Source organism: Oreochromis niloticus, linkage group LG8 (assembly GCF_001858045.2).
Source record: "Oreochromis niloticus isolate F11D_XX linkage group LG8, O_niloticus_UMD_NMBU, whole genome shotgun sequence".
In the NCBI taxonomy this organism is placed as follows: domain Eukaryota; kingdom Metazoa; phylum Chordata; class Actinopteri; order Cichliformes; family Cichlidae; genus Oreochromis; species Oreochromis niloticus.
Genome location: NC_031973.2, coordinates 25,044,129 through 25,064,820, shown reverse-complemented (window position 1 = coordinate 25,064,820; position 20,692 = coordinate 25,044,129). Strand labels below are relative to the sequence as shown.

Sequence of the window (20,692 nt, the reverse complement as noted above, 5' to 3'; positions counted from 1 at the left end):
TGACAATTAAAGTTCCACAATGACGGTGTTCATGATTAAGTATAAATTTATTAGTGCCTTCCATTCACTTTTACCCTCGACTATCAGACTTACGTCTAGCTATGATATTGTGAAATGATGGTATTTATCTCAACCTTTTCTTAACAAAAATTATGAGTTATTTGTAAGGCATCGGAAAAGAACTATTTTACCCATAAACCTAGATTGAAACAGTGATTGGTGAAACAGGATACTTAGTAACCGCGAAGCTAAAGAAACCAGCCGAACAAAGCATTACACATACACAACACAAACAACAAAACTATAATAATACATATACAAAACTATAATAATACATCACTACGAGAATGAAAAGGACTAAATTCAATACGTTTGGGAGTTATTTGCTGTGGAGTCTAGGTTCTGCAGTGGGTTATGGGATGATTAGTTCCTTCAGCGTTAAAGTAATTGTAAGCAAAATCTTGTACGTTTCCTTTTTACTTTTGTATGTATGTATTTATTTAAAATTTATTTATTTTAAATCCAAATAAAGTATTTTTAGTCAAATCTTTCAAATCTTTTGACAATTTACCTTATAGCTGGTAGCTGGTTGGGCTGGTTCAAGGCTTAAAACTATTTTCTTCAATGGAGAAAAGGAATCGCTTTTTATTAAAGCTTTTTATGCTAGTACGTACCAGTACAATGTAACTTAGAACATTTACGCAAATACATTGCTAAAATATGTGTTGTTTATGTAGGTATTTATGTGCCATCCTACTTCTACTCCACTGTTTTTAATTGTAACTATTGTGCTTTGCACCCCATCTCCTTTCTACTATTCAGTTTTTATTTTGCAGATAAATACTATAGTCTGTGTGAATGTGTGTGTGAATGGGTGAGTGACTGGATATGTAAAGCGCTTTGGGGTCCTTAGGGACCAGAAAAGCGCTATATAAATACAGGCCATTTACCATTTACCATTTATAGGTCAAGCTAGCCAACATTATATAATTATCTGAAAATAGCCATTCTGCATAATGAGTAAATTAACTTTAGGTGTTTTAAGTGTACTCTTATTGTCACGGGTCTGGTTCCTTTTGACCCAGCATTTTGAGTTTCTGGTGTCCTGGTGTTATTCTGTATTATGGTCTATGTTCTGATTCACCAGTTGAGCTGTTTTGATTAGTATTATCCTATGTTTCGGTTTAATTATTGTTAAGAGTTTAGTTCTTAGGTTTTGGTTTCCATACTCCTTCTGTTCAGTGTCTAGTCTGTGTCTCTGTTCCTGCCCTGGTCCCACGTGTCCTGTCTAGTCATCCATGTCCTTGTGTTCCCTCTGTACCGTGTCAGTATTATCATAATGTGAAGCTCGTGTCTCTGAGTCTGTAAGTTCAGTTGGTGTGTTTCCTGTTTTACTTTGAAGGTCCGTGTCTTATGTCAGTGTGTTCTGTTTTGCTTCCCTTGTCTTGTCCTGCCCAGTTAGTCCCAGCTGTGTTTCCCTTCTGTTTTCTGATTACTCTGCTGTATATTTTAGTCCACTGTCATTTCTGCATGTTGTCACGTCGTACCCTCATTTTGCTGTGTTCTCTCATCACTTCCCGGTCAGGTTTTCCTACCATGACCTTCTTAGTTTTTAGCTTCCTGTTCCTAGTCTAGTTTCTAGTTCTGCATTTGAGGTTTTTGTTTTTGTAGCGTTTATTGTTTTTAAAAGTTTTCCCAGCAATAAAGCTGCGTCCTAAATTACTCCCTGTTTCTGAGTCCTGCATTTTGAGTCCTTCATCTTGCCTGCCACACAGCATTATAACTTTTTCTTAAGTAAAAGGTCTAAATGCTTTAAAAAAATAACTTTATTAAACAATAATCTTAATCAAAATTATGTTTTAAACTCTTGAGCAGCATCACTTTTCACATAAGACGAATTGGGGAGAAGAAAGAAATTCACTTTAAAGACAAGAAACATTTTCGAATCATATTTTAGGTGGCAGCAGTGCCACCCCTGCAGTTTCCCTGAACATTTCCAGCTGCATAGTGGACTGTTTGGACTGGGATTACCTCATGACAGCATATTTGTTGTAGGCATAGCTGTTTCCTAGTCACAGCTGAAAGTCAGTGGCTTCCAGTGTAAAACTCTGCCAAATCAAATATGCAGAGGCACCTGCTCTGGCAATCCATGTGACAAGGGAGCAGCTGAAAGCATCTCTTTTTTTCTTTACTAATAAGTAATGTTGTGTTAATAGAGCTAAGTTACCCAGTAGAACGTCTACTAGGCTAATTAGTTAGAAACAGTTTCAACAGTGAAGATAATCCTTCTGCATTATATCAGCACTTTAACTATTTGACTAATATTATTCACTATTTTTGACTATTCACTATTTCACTTCTAGAATATTTTGATGCTAATACTTTTGTACTTTTACTAGTACTTTGAATTCAGCCCCATTGAGCTGCCCTTATCCTTTAAAAAACAAAAACAACAACAACAAAGCAAAAAGATTTTTCAAAGGAATGGCAAAGTGTTAAAAATATCTTTGATTTATTGTACACATCAAATCAGGTAGAAAACTATGGTTCAAAATATTCTGAGCGTTCACATAGAAAAAAGAACAAAACAACACACAGCTGTTGAAAACTCAACAGGTAAAGCCAGTGTATGCTAAATCAAAGGAAAAAGTGCTTGGTCTGCAGTTTTTCTTCACCCACACTCTTCACACATTGCACCTGAACACTGAGCATAAACCAGGATGTGGTAGCTCAATCACTTTTCTGCAGATAAAACACAAATTTCTGTAAAAGGAAGAGAGATGCAGTACAGCAAAAGGTTAAAGATTACGAGTTCAGCCATCTGAAGCCGTCTGTGCAATTAACTGTGCATCACCGCGTGTTGAATTATTAGCACTGCACCGTCTCTGAGCATTACAAGAGACCCCTGAAGTCTGTGTTGACATCCGTGCTTAGAGATGTGACTAAGTAAGCACTGTGATGGTGGCAAGAGCAGGTCTGCCGAAGCCTCTCCGATCTTGGTGGTAATTCAGGCACGGCAGGTCTGAATTTCTTTTTATACTGGAGGAAGACAAAGGAAACGTTTTCACTCGAACACAGTCACATCCTCTTTGCTTGACTTTTGACAGCAGGCCTATCTACTTCACACTTACTCGTTTGCACCTAATAATCAGCACTCCAATGATGAGGAACAGTATGACAGTAAATCCTATGACGATAGAGCAAATCAAGGTCAGATCCAGTATGGAGTTTGTGCATTGTTCCTCCGGGCCACCCTCTGTGTGAAAGAGAGAAAAAAGCACGTTATAGACAATTAAATTGAAAGTTGCACCACTTTTAATGGAAGTGGATTGGATATAGTGAAATGCATGATTCTCTTCACCTCTGACGATAATGACGGTGCCGTTGCTGGTCATGAGCAGTTTGTTTAATTTGGTGTCCGTGTAAATCCACTCACAGTAATACAAGTTTGTGTCCTCGAGCTCCAGCAAAGACAACTGGAAAGTGAACCCACGTAGTTCCTGTGTGATCTGCTTGGCTGGACTTACGTTTATTCGGCCTTTGAATTTGTTAGATATGGTATCCTTGGTGACTGAAAATTCATTCAAGTCCAGGTACACAACGTCTTGTTCCTTGTGGAAACGCCTATGCATGTACAGCCCCATTGGATTCGCCAAGGATGTGGTGCACATGATCTCAGCAGATGAATTGACTCTCATGAAAGAGATGGTTGAAGGATTTTGGAAAGCTGCAAAGGAGAGATGGATTGTTTAAAAAATCACTTATGCAGAATTTTTTGTTTTGTTTTGATACTTTATACCTCAGCTCCACCACAGGGCACTGGAAAATAATCTTTCATCGCAATAAAGCAGAAAAGGCACAATCTGATCCAATTCGTCATTTGCCAGTGACATGACTGGAATACGTTGCTGCAGCTAAATCTAGGTTAGGCCACTTTATATACAGTTACTGGGTGTAGTTTGGTTTTGTGGTTACCGTTCTGCAGCCCCAACAACTGTACTGAACGGAGCAATGGCCTTCTTTTTGTAGATAAGTAACTTCTACATACATATTTTTCGTGCATCACTACATTTACTGTAAAGAGTGATTAAAAAGACCTTTTTCAATGATGGGTTTTTTGAGACACTGCTAAGAGGCCCAAAACAGGATGAAGCTGCAAACAAACAGGAAAAGATGACTCAGACTCATCTTCAATGACATCTACAGTTATGTAAAAAACAGGGTTTTTTTCCCATGAGCAGAAAACCCAATAAATTCACACTGAGGTCAGACCGTGCAGGGCTCAGAGAAATAGGCAAAAAACTTAAGAGCTTAGGTTTAGACTTCTGGAACGATGAACTTTGGACAGAGTTAAAGCAATGTGGGGATGTTCGGTCATGATGCACGGCACTGAGAAAACCAAACACAGCATATCAGCGTGAACACCTCACACTAAACAGTGAAGCATGGTGGAGGAGGGGTGATGATTTGGGCTTGTTTTGCAGCCACAGGACCTGGGCACTTTGCAGTTAATGAGCACACAATGATCTTGTTTTGTGTACTAATGCAGTTAACAGTCAAATGTGAGGCAACCTGCCTAAGAGCAAAGCGTAGCTGAAATTGCGTCATGATCCGAAGCACAGCAGCAAATCTACAACAGAATGACTGAGAAGCAAAATAATCCAGGTGTTGCAATAACTCAGTCAACGTCCAGACTTCAGCTTAATCATGTTGCAGCCAAATGACTGCAAACCTCAGTGAACTGAAGCAATGCTGTAAAGAAGAGTGGCTCAAAATTTCTTCACAAGAACATAAGAGACTGATAAAATCACACACACAAAGCATAACTGCGAGGTAGTGCTGCTTAAGTGCTTCTGCAAGCTCCTACATCATCGGATGCACTTGGTTTTTCACAGGACTGCAGAGAGGCCTGTGAAAAACTTTTTTTTTCAGATGAATTTATGATTTTTGTGGATCTCAAAATTCCAAAACACACTCACCTTTCCCGATGTCTAATATTACCTCCGCAGGCATGCAGAGCAGTCCCAGCACACAGCTCCACCAGTGGGCTTTCATCATGCAGTCAGGCTCGCGCATATGCTCTCTGACTGACAGATAGACTGACTTTAACATGAACGAGTGTGACAAAGAGAAATGTGGCATAAAGAGGAAATGAGACACTGACTCTTGTTATTTTATCAGCTGCACGTGGGTGTGTGCATATGTGCTACATCAAAGATGTGGAAGAGTTTGTTACTGACATATCTTTATTTGAAAAGATGTTCCATTGTATGAAAACTGTTTGATTTACAGTCAATCTGTACAAGCAGCACATACAGGATATTAATCACTTTTCACAGTTCTCAGTTTCACAGTACATTCTCTTATGATTCCTATTTCCATTATGATTTTCACTTTCAAATGACACATATACACAGAAAGAAATGGTAAAAAAAAAGATGAAACAGAGGAAGAGTTGTCTCAGAGGAATCACATTGTTTCCATAATAACATGTTTACAATGCTGCATTCAGTGTATAAATGTAGACTGTACTGATTAATAATTATGCTTCCACCATGACATCCCCTTTTGATATGTAATGTCCATCCGCCCATCACAGTCTAAAGCAACTGCTGGATGACTTTTACTGTGAGCTGTGATCAGAATTATGTGAAGAAGTCAAGGTGGACAAACATCAATGGATTTACAGAGTAAGTAGGTAATCCAACTTCTCATCACTTTACATTATGAGAACATGGATGAGTAGTCAACTCTGTGGACATTAATTAGACTCAGTTTTACAACACATACAGGTACAGTCCTATTTTTTCTTAAATTTTTATTCATCAGGCAGGAAATTCACATTCCCAAGTTTGACCCATAGTCTTTCCCTTCTACTCAGCAAACTAAAGTCACGTGGAATGCTCTATTATTCACATCCTACTATTGTATGCATATTAGGCTGCATCAAAGAATTCTAAAAATTATTCTCTATGTGCAGAGCCAGCTGCGGTAACTGATGAGCCGAATTTTTCACAAACAGCAAATATATGCATTTATGTTCTGCTACATACTGACAAAAATCAAAATCTGAATTTGTCAGACAGCTGTTAAGTCTTTACTGACTGGTGCAGTGTATGTCCCTGTCCTGTCACTTACTCTGCGTCTGTAAGTTCTATACAGGAAATACAAAATTAATACAGCAACAGCAGAGGCAAAAACACAAAGTACAATGGTTGTCACGTGTTTTGACTCCTCGGGCCTAATGATGTAACCTAGTGTTGGAGCTGGTCCACCTGACAAAGTACAATACAGTTATTCTAACAGATGCATTGAATACAATTTATGTGTGTCTGAACAAAACGTACACTCATTCATACACATAAATTTTAAGATGCTGATAGATACTCACTCTGTAAGTGGACGCTGATAGAAAATTGATCCATACCACACGCTAACACGACTTCAGCTGTGACATTTTCCTCTCTTTGGACACTTAAGATGGTCAGTGACAAGCTGTTCGGGGGATCCCATTTACAGCTGTATTCTGGCAAGCCACAGAGTTTGGTATGATTTTGGTTCATCCAGGAATAATTTAGAGCTCTACAGTCTGAGCCCCCTTTTGAATTTATGTAACAATTTAGAGTCAGTTTTTCTCCAACTGTAACATTGTGAGGGTTACTGCAATTAAGTGACACCACTGAAAGAGAAAAATATTAAAATATTATTTATTATATTATTACATTTATTCTTCCTTATGTATTTATAGTGGGCATGCTTTTAGTAAGATATTTACTTTTTGATACATACTTTCGTCTGATGAGACACTGGTTTGTAGAGCACAGAACAGGCTCAACCATATCCACACACAGGACATTCTGAAAGCTTCACTTCACTTGAAACTACTGGAAAGAAAAAAAAAATGTATTAGGATCACCTAAACTTATACTGTGTTAGAAAAATCAAGGAATTGAGTTTGCCTGGTTTTTGCCTGTATAGTTGTTTTTAATGAAAAAGTCATCTCAAAATCTGAGACTGTCTCTCCAAGAAATTATCCAGGTAAAAAAAAGAAAGAAAAAATTTGTTTGCTTGATTACATCTATATTGTAACAATGCTTCATGGCAATAAATCTTATACGGTTTATAAATGGTGCCACATTTGTACGTCAAATGCATTTTTGGGTTGAGCAGCAGAGTTGAGCATGTGGGTTGGGCCCATGAAACATTTGCCAGATCTTCTCAACCAATGATAAGCAGCTGGTACTGACTCTTGTTCGTTTTATGTCTGATGAAACAAGTCATACGGGCAATTTAACAACTGATTTGCTTAACAAACAGGGGTCTTGGTAGCATATAATAGAACCAAACACAGCCATGGCAGCCTTGCCCCTACTCCTCGTGATGGTCACCACCTTGGCCACAAACTGCTGTGGGATGGTATCCCATTCTTCAACAAGCATTTGTTGCAAGTCAGCCAGTGTGGTTTCGTTGGTCACTTTGGCATGAACAGCACGCCCAAGCTCATCCCACAAGTGTTCAAGGTCAAGTCTGCAAGCAGGCCATGCCATCCTCTGCACTCGCAAATTCACATCGATGAAAATAATGATCTGAATTTGAAGAACTTCAAAACTGGGTGGTTATAGCTCAGGAGCTGGTCATTAACTAATGGGAAGATACTAACCCCAAGTTCTACAATGCATCCATCGGAGTGTGAATGTTAGATAGAAAGCACTTAAACATCGAAAAAAGAAGGTGCTTGTGTGAACGGGTGAATGAAATATGTTGTATAAAGCGCTTTAAGTGCTCAGGTAGAATAGGAAAACACTATTTAAGAACCAGTTCATTTACCATTCAAAACCAGCTATGGATATAGTTTGGCTGAACTCTAATAGGCCTCATTAATAATGTCTCCACCTGACTCAATGTGATCTTTCTTCTTCTTCTTCTTCTCTTTTAAATAACAAATGTAGTCCACCACACAGCAGCAGAATGAAGTTTTTACATGGTCCTAATGGATTGAAAAACTGCATTCTTTATCACATGCCACACCGTGCACTCGTGCTCACTAACTGCTAGTGTTATTTGTGGAATCCAAACAATTGCGAGAGTGACAAGTCTGAACAGCTCCACAACAGCTCCCTGTTTGGTGCAAACAGAGGCTACTGTAGGTCATGTGCTATCAAGTCATGCACCAATCCTGAAACCAGATTCAAACCTTAGTAGAGTCAAAATATAAAATACTGAAATAACTTTGCAGGTGTGTAAATAAACAAAATGGAGTTAATGACTGTTTAAAATAATGCCACTGGTCCCTTTTAATGTAAAAATGTATAGGCTTTGTATAGCAGAATTCTCATTTATCTTTGTCCATTAATATGCTTTTGTCTAACAGTCCTCAGAGGATTCATAATTAACTGATCTAAAAGTTCAGTTAATTCCACTTTAATCCTGTCACTTGGATTAAAGTGGAAAGTACCCCAAAGTAGTTTTTGGTGTTCACTGAGACACAATAATATCATAATACCTGTGTTATTGCCTAATATTTATTGAAATCATACATACGTACAAGATAATGCCTGTAAATTACATCTTATCAAATCTTGTGTAAAAACAGGGCAAAAAGTTTAGTGGTTATTGTAAGAAATACTAAATAACAAAATGGAATTAATTTTCTTTAAATGGAAATAAATTCATTGTTTTAGTCAGTTATATAGAATAACAGAGTAATACATATTTGAAATAGATACCCAAAGTTAGCCTCTTTAAATAATGAGAATTTTTACATTTTGCTTTTTTTAAACTTACTTTTCTTAAATACAATTTATCAATTTGCATTATTAGATTTGCAATGCATATAAAACCATATGAATGATTCATGACTTTTCAAAGGAGGAATAGCCAAACAAAGCAAACATGAAAATAATTTAGTTAAAATATATAAAAGAAGGATTAATACTTACTTGGTAGAGAACGTCTCTCTTTGGAGAACATTTGGGAATGAGTCGTAAAAAAACAGGGCAGATTAGATTATCCGGTCGAGGTGACACACGACACCTGGGGGAGTTTCTTGCAGGCGACGTGTAACTGCCTGGAAAGATTAAAGGACTGTTTGGCAAAGAAGAATGGAAAGTAGAGGCAAATGCATTCCTTAAAACAGAGTCTGAGGTGACACTTTTCAGTTATGACAGAACAAATGAATGGGATGTAAATGCTTTTTTTACTTTGTCAGTGAATAACACTAGCTTGGTAAATGATGAAAGTCACCATTTTAGTTTTTACTGAATAACAGCTGTTAGCGTGGTTGGTAGATTAAAAAAACCTGACTGAATTTAAAAAACAGTTTTTGTAGTAGTTTTTATTGATAATGCTACTCATTTTAATTTATTAGTTAATTTCAAGGTAAAAGAGTGTGGATCAGGCTATTTCCTTGGAACTCATACAGACTTAGTTGTAATTAGCATTTGCTTTGAGTTTTTTTCATTCCTTCATATATACAAAAGTTTGAACACACTTTAATGGTTTTACTTTACTTTCATGACTGTTTATATTGTAGATTCTCAGTGAAGCCATTAAAACTATGAATGAACATATATGGAATTATGTGTACTCTGGCTTCCTCTCACAGTCCAAAGATGTAGAGTTGGGTTAACTGGAGATTTTAAATTCCCCATAGGTGTAGATTGTCTTTGTGTTAGCCCTGCGAGGGAGGGAGGCCTCCTGCCCTAAGACAGCTGAGATAGTCTCAAGACCCCATGCTTCACAGTGGGAACCATGCATGTAGAGACGATCTGTTTATCTCTTTTTGTGTCGGACAAAGACACGGCGAGTGGAACCAAAGATCTTAAATTTGGACTCATCAGACAAAAGCACAGATTTTCACCGATCTAATGTTCATTCCTTGTGTTTTGCCACTGCACTTGGGGACACATTCAAAGTTTTAGCAATTTTCCGGACTCATGGAGCTTCAGTTCTTAAACTAATTATCAAACTCATTTCAATTTCATTTTATTTATACAGCGCCAAATCACAACAACAGTCGCCTCAAGGCATTTTATGTTGTAAGGTAGACCCTACAATAATACATACTGAGAAACAGGGTTTTCTCAGTATGACCCCCTGTGAGCAAGCACTATTGGACTGTTGTTCTTTACTTAGCTGATTGGTTCTTGCCATAATCTGAATTCTAATTATTGTCTAAGTTGTCAAATAGGGCTCACAGCTGTGTACCAACCTGACTTCTTCACAACACATCTGATGGTCACAATCATACAATGAACCCCGACAAGGCACACCTGTGAAGTGAAAAGCAATTCAGGTGACTACATCATGAATCTCATTGAGAGAAGGCCAAGAGTTTGCAGCGCTGAACAAAGCAAAAGGTGGCTGCTTTCAGGGATCTAAAATATAGGACATATTTAGATCTACAATGTGGAAAGTAGTAAAAATAAAGAAGAACCATTAAATGAGAAGGTGTGTCCAAACGTTTGACTGGTAGTGTATTCGTCCACGTTTTTAACCGTTTATCCTCTCAAAACAGTGTGAAGCTGACAGAGTGATACAGACCACTATACACCCCCACAAATATGCCCATAACCAGTTTAGAATCACAAGTTAAACTGCCAAACATGCCTTTGGAGGATAGCAGAGTGCTAGGAGGAAATGCCACGCAGGCACAGGGAGAACAAAGAAACGTAACAAACAACAGCTCTGACCTGTTCACAAACTCTGCAGAAAAAGGCCAGTGCCAGCACTAAACAATGCACCACCATTCACTGCATTTGTAATACAGAAACCACTTGAACCGATGATACAAAGTTTAGATGTATCCTTTTATTATTCACTTGAGGGATGACACATGTGCACAACCCTACATGATAAATCTACATGACTGATGGAAAACCCCCCCAAAAAACAAACAAAACAGCTGCTGAAGCTAATGTTTGCGGAACCACGCAACTGAAAAGGCTTTTGATTCTAAGCCAGTTTTCTGGGTAAAGGTGATAATAAACTCCAGGAAGCCTTGGTGCTGGCTTGTCATTTAAAACCTCACAGAACTCACAGAAGCAGGGTTTACATTCCTCTTTTTTAAATAAGTGAAATAGGTGCCAAGCCTTTGTGAGTTTGGCAGGTGTTGCATAAGAAATCTCACAGAGAAAATAAAAACGTTTACTCATGACTCCAGCGCTGATGCTGAGCCAAACTGTTTCAATTCAGTTCACTTTTACTGATAGAGTGCCAATCACATCAACAGTCAACGATCTCAATCTGTGCTGAACACCGTTTGAAGGAACTGAAATAATACTTTTTTGTGTAATAATACTACATTTTGTGTAGACCCTGGCTAATAATGTTATTCGTTAGCCAGTTTAATGACAGGAAATCGCGCACAAAAACACAAACAAGTAAAAACCAGCTGCACTAAAGTTGTTGAGTTGTAGTAGAAGCCAGATGCTAAAAACCTTTTTGCGCATGCTCGTGCTAACCAAGCAGCAGATCCCAGAAATGAAAGAGGAAACTGTATTTCCTTGAGGTACTTGCTAATGTTAGCTCATGACATACATTCTAGCCTCGCCTCTAAATATTTATGCGGGCCAAGGAGGTAGCACTGAAGCTAAAAACGCAAAACCTAAAACAAATGGGCGACATCATGGTGGCTACATCAACTTCAGCATCATCAGGGTCTACACTGAAATGAGAAGTTCATACTTTTTAGAGCTTTACATGACAAATAAGTTGAAACTTTTATGCATGCAGTGCCTTGTAATTAATATTAATGGAATATGCTGTTTGCAAATGTAATCAGCCTCATCATCAAACCTCAATTCAACAGGATAAACATTATAATGCTATCTTGAAAAACTGCCTAATCAGTTGGATGACCTATTGTAGTGTCTAAGAATAATTCAGACTGAATAACCAGAGATTTCAATTTCATCCACCCGTTTTAGGGTGGAGCCTTTAGTTATGATACCCAAGGCAAAGTCTCAAGGTAAAGAACTATTTGTGGCAAAGCAGATCAGATGAGATACACGCACAACATTATTTCAGTCTCGTAATCACACAGAATCACATACAAATCATTAAGCAATTAAAGTAGCATTAATCAGTACAGACACTAGAAACTCAGGCTGCCATTCAATATACCTGTACATGAAGTAAGCTGGTATTAGAGTTGCTTTTTATTATTTTTAAGTTTCTGAATTCATACTGTACAAATCCTCATTTTATTAAACAATGTTTTTTTCCCACCTAACTTCTCTATGTGCTCACTCGTTCTTTCTTTTCTTCCACAACCTCTTGTCCTCTCTCTCTCCATCCTCGTCACTTAACTAGCAACTAGAAACTGGACTCCACACACCGTGTGCGAATCACACACCTGCTTCGCTGGACTGCTTTATAAGGAAGGGTTATTCTTTGCTGTAACAGTGAAGCCTGGTATGAACTCTTGTGGCGTTTTGTTTCTTATTGTGAAGAGTTGGTAATGGCCAAATGAAGCTTTCTGAAGCACTGGCTCTTGTATTGAAATAGGGTTCACTACTGAAGCTTTTTAACACATGCTTCTTTGGTGACATCTGGTGGCCAAAAATATAAACAGCAGCTTTAATCCACAAATTAAAATGAACTGCTTTATTATGATTGCCGACTCGAGAGATGCTGACTTGCCAGCCTATATTTAATATCATGTGACATTCTGTGACATCAGTCTGACTTTGCTTGTGACTTCCTGACGTTTTTAAACAAATGAAATAAAAATGACATTATATATAACAACATATCACACAGTCTTATAACAGGTGGGACTATGCTTCTGCTGTTAGGTAACTGCCTCAACGTGATTATTATGTAATTAATCTGTGGACTTGTGCATTTATATATATTATATTCTAACTCTTATGTATAGTGTATTTTTATGTATGTTTTTGATCCAGGGCTAGATGTCTGTGAAGGTTCTCAGTCATCCAGGTCATCGTAGTCAAAGGAGTTTGCAAAGAAAAGCGTCTGGACTTCTTTAAGTTGCTTGAAGACGTTTCACCTCTCATCCGAGAAGCTTCTTCAGTTCTAAGGTCAAATGGCCGAGAGTCCCAGATTTAAACCCAGTGGGAGTATCCCCTCCAAGGAGGGACAAAGGACCCCCTGGTGATCCTCTAATCACATGAGCCAAGGTGTGAAAGCGGGTGTGGGACCTAATCAGCCAGGGTTTCGGGTGAGCTCATTGTGAAACCTGGCCCCACCTTGTCATGTGAATTCCTGAGGTCAGATGGCCCAGGATGTGAGTGGGCGTTAAGTCGTCTGGGGAGGGAACTCAAAACTGGATTATAGATGGCAGACAGTTGGTGTCGTAAACCACCGCCTCTGTTCAAAGATGGTCGCTCACAGTGGACATAGATGGCTTCTTTCACTCCTCTTTCAAACCATCTGTCCTCTCTGTCCAATATGTGAACATTGGCATCCTCGAAAGAGTGACCTTTATCCTTAAGATGCAGATGGACTGCTGAGTCTTGTCCTGTGGAGGTGGCTCTTCTATGTTGTGCCATGTGCTTGTGAAGTGGCTGTTTGGTCTCTCCGATGTAGAGGTCTGGGCATTCCTCGCTGCACTGTACAGCATACACCACGTTGTTCAGTCTGTGTTTTGGAGTTTTGTCTTTCGGGTGAACCAGTTTCTGTCTGAGTGTGTTGCTGGGTCTGAAGTACACTGGGATGTCGTGCTTGGAGAAAACTCTCCTGAGTTTCTCTGATACACCGGCTACATAGGGGATGACAACGTTGTTGCGTCTGTCTTTCTTATCCTCCCTCGCTGGTGTCTGATCTTCTTTTCTGTGGCTCTTTGCTGACTTTATGAACGCCCAGTTAGGATAACCACATGTTTTCAGTGCTTCCTTTACGTGTGTGTGTTAACTAGTAAAATAGAAACATACAATAACGTTATTCTGTGTTTTATTTTTTACTTAGGAATCACAGAACATCTTCTCTTCCTCGCTGACTCTGTGTCTCTCAATATGTCTTGGTTTTATTTTGACACGTGTCGTGAGCTTCAGCTTCAAACGGAGCTGTGTTTTTTTTAGCTGTGGCTAAATGGAAGAATTATCTGTTGTCGTATATTGTACAACAATATGTACTTGTCCAAGCAGACTGAAAACTGACTATTTACCTGACATCTCATAACTCCCTCTTGCTTAATGAGTGGCTATGATCTTTGTAAAACAACCAGCAAGATTGCAGCACAGGTTTTCAAAGCATAGCTGTGATAACCCCAGTGAGATCATCAGAGTCTGTTTCCAGCTGGCCACATTACAGTAACACAATTAGATCTCTTTGTACACTAGTCAAGTTGCAGTTTGGGTAATGTAGATGCTAGATTGTAATGTGTGTGTGTGTGTGTGTATGTGTGTGTGTGTGTGTGTGGGGGGGGGGGGGCAATAGAGAGATTTTCAGGTTTTATGCCACATGTAATCAAATTTAAAATACCCCCCCAAAAACAAACAAACAAATTGATTATACAATAAATAAATACATTCAACTGATTACACAATTGAATTTTTTGTGGTCACACTATCCCTATATTAACTGGAGACATTGTAGGCTTCACACAAAACAGGAGTTAGTTGGGGTGTACATTTTGACAGTATAAATCCTGTACAGAGGCAGTGTTCTGTTACGATCCAATGTTATCAGTGTTTGTTTTATGTCTGACTCCTCCCACCAGAGGATGGCTGTGGGTTTTTTCTTTTTCTTTCTTAGGGAGTGGACACCTGGGGCGTGCCTGCTGAGTTGTTGGGTGGAGTCTGTTCCTGTCCTGGGATTGGATAATTGGTTGATCACCTCCAGTATTTAACCACCAGATGACAGCCACCTGACTCTCTCTCTCTCCTAGCCTCCACCATCCAACAAAGAGCCTGTGTTTTTGCCAGTTGATTTGCAAGTATAACCTGATGTGTGTCTGGCGTTACAATCTTGATCTTGTAAATAGATTTGTTAAGTAGCAGTTGTTTTTTTTTTGTTTTTTTTCACTGTGTGAATTTGTTTATTGTTCACTGCAGCGGGCTAGTAGGCGTGAGAAGCCGTTTTTCTTGATTAAGTTTTCTCCTGTTTTTCATTTAGAAGGGTAGGTAACTGAATTGTCTTTTGGTTTTTCTTTTGTGTATGAAAGCATAGGGACTTTTAGGGAGTTTTGTGTGTTATTTTTGGCATTGCTCACTGCTGAAGCAAATAAATGGCTGCTTAGCACTTTAAAAGGTACTACTGTTTGTGTTCTTTCTTGGGTGGTGCGTGAGTGGGGCCAACGTCTTGTTGCGTTCAAGGCACGCCTAGACTTAGAACGTAACAGTTCACACATCACTGAATGAAAGTAAACAGTATTTTTGTAACAAAGCTCCTCTCAGGAGCACAGAACACAATATTCAGCTGCAGCTGTGCTCGTTGTTGTTGGCTCAGTTTGTATAAACCTATCGAGTAGGAAAGACTGTAATGCTTTTGGGAAGTAGGTGGATAACCAGCTGTGGTGATCAGTAACATTCATAAACAACAACTATATGTGCACATATAACACAACAATCAGCCTTTAATTCACAGTGCAGAATCTGTCACTGAAATTGTGTCTGACTTCTATAGAGTGAAAATGTATACAGCTGTGGGAAAAACACAGAGTATGATGGCCATCACATGTGACTCCTGCATTCCTCCTCCATTTCCTGTAAAGTACATTTATTAAAGTACAGTTAACATGAGCATGAAATACAATTAAAATACAAAATATTGATTCCTAGACATATTTCTTGTATTTGTACAGTACTGTGCAAAGTCTTAGGCAGTCGTAAACAAAGAATGCTTTCAGAAATATAAATCATTATTGGCCCCAAATGTATTGTGCAGCAGGACAACGACCCCAAACATACAGCCAAAGTCAATAAGAACTATCTTCAGCTTAAAAAAGAACAAGAAGTACTGCGCAGAGCTCTGTGGCCCCCACAGAGCTCTGATTTTAACATCATTGTGTGTGTCTGGCATTACATGAAGAGACAGAAGGATGTGAGGAAGCCTGTCCACAGAAGATCTGTGGTTAGTTTCCCACGTGAGGGACAAAGGCTCATCTCATCAAGATGTTTGGAAGAACCTACCAGCCGAGTTCCTTCAAAAACCGTGTGTAAGTGTACCAAGGAGAATTGATGGTGTTTTGAAGGCAAAGGGTGCTCACAACAAATACTGATTTGATTTAGACTTCTTTTTTGTTCATTCACTGCATTTTGTTGATTGACTTGTGTTATTAACTTTTCCATTTTTGAAAGCATTCTTTGTTTACAGCATTTTTTTCCTCACCTGCCTAAAGCTTTTGCACAGTACTGTATATTTCTGATGATATTACTGAAACCTACTAACCTGCAATACGGAGTAGTTGTACTCCTGATTTAGCCATACCACAGTCTGACCTGATTTCAACTGTAACGTTTTCCTCTTTCGTGACACGTTGAATGGTGAGAGCCACATACTTCTGAGGATCCCATTCACAGCTGTAGTTTGTCCAGTTACATTGTATGGGCCCATTTGTGTTCTTCCAGGTATAATTTTGAACTCTACAGTTTGAGCCATCTTTCCAATGTATGGGACATTTTAGGTACATTTTACTTTTTCCAACTTCTGCAGTCTTGTTGCAATTCACTGACACACCTGAAAGAGGAAAAAAGCACCAAATGATATATTTCTTCTTCTTAATGTATTTACATTGGCTACTGTTAATAGCAATACAATATATCAAATATTTTTTTGATACATTGTATAATTACCTTGATCTGATGATACAGTGCTTTGCAGAACAAAGAACAGACTCAAGCATATCCACAGGTAGAACATCCTGGAAGCCTCAATGTCTTTAAAAACTGGAAGGAAGTAGAAACGTTTCTCTCTTTTAGAAACAGGGTTTTGTAGTTTTAATTTACTTTTTTATTCTATAATTTAAAATCATCGTAAAATCAGAGAAAACAACCATAGAAGTCATTTATGCAAACAATGAGTGAAAGCAAAATTTAAAAATGCTCTAACAAAAGTTGAAATAACATTGTGACTTTTTGTCACAGTTCATTAAGGAAAATGACAAGGAGCACATACAGTACATTATTTCACAATTTAGAGATGAGATTTAAAAAAAAAAAGGATGTTACTAAAATAACTGTTACAGAGGCGAGGAGACGTAACGTGACTTTAACAAAAAGCGAGCTTTTATTATGGCTGATGACAGAGGGCAAAACAAAAACAAGGCAAGAGCGGGCAAGACAACTAAACTGGAGAACAGACTATAAAAACCTATGATACTGAACACTATACCAGACTATGAAACTGTGATAAAGCTATGACACTTTGAAGACTAATTCTATGACTGTGACAACTATGACTAGCCATAACTGGGAAGGTTACACAGATGACGTGATGCTGAACACAGGAAGACTGAGGACTTAAATATTCACATGAGGAGATCAGGAGAAGTGGAGACAGATGAGGACACAGCTGACTAGAATTAAACATAATGACAACACAGGGGAGAGTAAAACTAACCACATGAACACAGAACACACACACCATCTATTTCAAAATAAAACAGGAAACTAGACATGACAACACTAAGCTTACAGACGTAAAACACACAATAAACTAGACAAGAATCAAAACATGGAAACCAAGGAAACAATAAATAAATTGCTGCCTTAACCTAAACTAAATAGGAATAACAAATGATCACAAAGCTAACAAAGCTAATACAAAAAATAAACTCAGAGCCCTGGGTCAGAGGCCCAGGCTGTGACATGTATCATTAGGAAAAGTAACTGTCCACCCCGACTGTAGATGCAGAAGTCTGAATGCCAGTATTTCCTGTAGTATCATATTTCAGACTAAAACCAAACAACTTCCTTCAATGCATGTTTTCAACCTTCAGTGTTTGTCAAGTTAGTTTGTTTAAAGCAGTGCAATCGGTGAGCATCTCAAAAGGAACGTTCACACACAATACACTTCACTTTTACTAAGCATGATTGTTTTCTGAGGAATTACAAAAAATTGTAACAAGTTTCGACAGCTTCCTTAAAGAATTTTAAGAATGCTGATAGCCTGCAAAACAAGGGAAAGTGGAATAACTGATCCATGAAAGAAACCTGGAACCAAAGTAGGTATGAAGATATTCCTTGATAGATACTCCATGTCTGTAAGATTTGATGCCTGATCTTTTGTTATACTTTGGCTGTACTAACATCACTGTGTGTCACAGTACATTCATCAGGATTCTGCTGATCAACAATACTCCGCAGCACAAAGTAATCCTTAATAATTTTTTCTCTTTAATTTCCCAATAAAGCAGACTTCTGTTCCCATTTCAGGGAATAATATTGTACTTTAAACCTTTGGATTCATCGGACAGTTACAGCTCCTCAACTAACATTTATTCTATCCACATTAAGATGGTTGGAATATGATACGTTTTGCAACTTTGACCTAAGTTTGCACATCTGTCATCATAGTAAACAGCCAGCTTCCTGCACATGCATCCACATCATTTACAATTTAAAGGCATAATTTTTTAAAAGTAATAAAAGCAAACAATAGCAAAAGAAATAGTAAACAAACAATAAATAATAAAATGTCATGGATGTGACTTACACAGATCAAAGCAATGCATATTTGACTAAATTAATAAAAAAATTTAATTAGAGAGGTAAGAGTGGTACTTTTCTTTTGATATGGAACATTTTGTTTCCACAAACTCACCTAAAGACACTTTTCTTAAATATAAAATATTTCTCCCAATATTTGTTTAAAATTATCAAAGCAAATCTGTTTGCATCAGCAGCTCTCTATCACACTAATAAAACCAAGCGTGTCATTCATTACGTATTCTAGGGAAAAGAAGCAATTTATAACATCTCTTGCAGACAGTTAAAGTAAATCGTTGAGAAGTAATACTTACTTAGCAGGGAACTTATCGCCTTGCAGGGTATCTGAGAATGACTCAAAAAACAGGAGAGACAGCATTAATCCAGTTCACAGCTGCCACAGGACACCAGTGGGAGTTACCCAAAGAAGAGAAAGTAAGAAGCAGACAGAAAGTAAGAAAGTAAGAAGCAGACAGAAAGTAAGAAAGTAAGAAGCAGACAGGTTGCTCAACATGAACTCTACCAATGGGGCACTTCAGGTAAGAAAAAACCACCAGCTACCAGTTTTGGGGTCATTAATAAAGAAAAGTAAGAGAATAGTAAAACAATAGAAAAATAGTTATCCACAGATTATTTTTTAATTTGGACATTGGTTACTTTTCACTTATTCTGAGCCCAGGCCTTGTAATTGACCATTTTCATGGGAATGTTTGTTAAACCACATTTTGTTTGTGAAGGGGCAGCCCATGCCTTAAGTGTGGGCATATTGTGGGTATACTGCAGGGCTCCACTGGGGGTCCCTCTCTACTTAGTGTAGGCAGCCCGATCAATAGGTTGCCACATTTGGACTGAGATGTGCTCTACATTTTACGGCAGAACTGGAGCCGGTGTCTCTGTGGTTCTCTCACCATGTCAACATCCCTGTGTTGCCCACTTTGGGCACGTGGGTCTGTTTGCTGGGTTAGTGATTATTAGGAATTCCTTTGGCTAATTGCAAGAACATCCTGGGTTTAAATCCACCATCTGGTTGGAGCCTTTTTGTCTGGCATTTGATGTTCTCTCCATGTCTGTTTGGGTTCTCTCCAAGTACTTTGGCTTCCAAAGACATGCAATTAATGGGGTCAGGTTAACTAGGGATTTTCATATTGCCCACAGGTGTGAATGTGAGTTTGAATGGTTGTCTGTCTCTCTACTGATTCACTCAGCATTTTTTTGTTCATCTCTGGATCATCATGTCCCCTTGGGCTCAACACAAGAGCCAGAGGCTGTTCAAATACAGACAAGCTCCCCCAGGTGGTTAAAAGTAAGAATGACCTATTGAGATTTCACTGTTCCATGGTTTGTCTTTCCCTGGGGCAGAATTAAATACACGTGACTTTCTGTTTGGGGCTACATCCAGATGACCTCTGGTCTATCTGGAGCCGGGCCTACTTCATGGTCAACACCATGTTTAACAGACAATTTAATTGGATCAATAGACAAAAAGAAAAAAAAAGACAAAAAATCAAAAGCAAATGGCAGTGATCACACTGAATGGCAGCAACTTGAATGCTGCACTTGAATAGAATAGAATAGAATTCAACTTTATTGTCATTGCACATGCACAGGTACAGGGCAACGAAAGCAGTTTGCATCCATCCAGAAGAGCTTTAGCCATGATATAGATATATTACAATATATATTAGCAATAATATAGATATGTAAGTATATTACAGAAATGGGTCTATTATGGTATGTTATAATGTACACGGTATGAAGTATGTTATGAATATTCTATAACTATAAGTATGTACAGGCTGTAGTGAGTACAAGCTATGTACAGGCTATGAACAGGATATAAATATGAAAAAAAACCTACACAGAATATGAAATAAAAAACTATACAGAAATATGAGATATACAGTTATACAGAAATGTGAACTATGCAAGTTATAAACAGTTGTAGGTTTAAAAATTATCGTATGTACACAATGATTATTTACACAGAACTATACAGTAATGCAGTTAAGATAAGTGAGATATGTGGATAATTTCTACAGAGGTTATATAAAGTGCTAGTGGTTGTGAGTGGTGGTTCAGTC

The 20,692-nt window shown here is 38.2% G+C and overlaps 1 protein-coding gene and 1 long non-coding RNA gene across 2 annotated transcripts; both read right to left on the bottom strand.

Annotated features, from left to right (window-relative positions):
- Nucleotides 1-2,493: 2,493 nt before the first annotated feature.
- Nucleotides 2,494-5,159, bottom strand: LOC100692312 (uncharacterized). Its single transcript, XM_025909718.1, has 4 exons — nt 4,980-5,159; nt 3,362-3,727; nt 3,132-3,256; nt 2,494-3,039 (listed from the first exon to the last, which is right to left on the bottom strand). Exons 1-4 carry the CDS (start codon nt 5,140-5,142, stop codon nt 2,893-2,895), a joined length of 801 nt encoding a protein of 266 aa, XP_025765503.1. The 5' UTR covers nt 5,143-5,159; the 3' UTR covers nt 2,494-2,892.
- Nucleotides 5,160-13,910: 8,751 nt separating this feature from the next.
- Nucleotides 13,911-19,062, bottom strand: LOC102081619 (uncharacterized). Its single transcript, XR_265725.3, has 4 exons — nt 18,926-19,062; nt 16,758-16,850; nt 16,354-16,641; nt 13,911-15,668 (listed from the first exon to the last, which is right to left on the bottom strand). It is a non-coding gene; the product is annotated as an uncharacterized LOC102081619 (long non-coding RNA).
- Between the last annotated feature and the right edge of the window lie 1,630 nt (nt 19,063-20,692).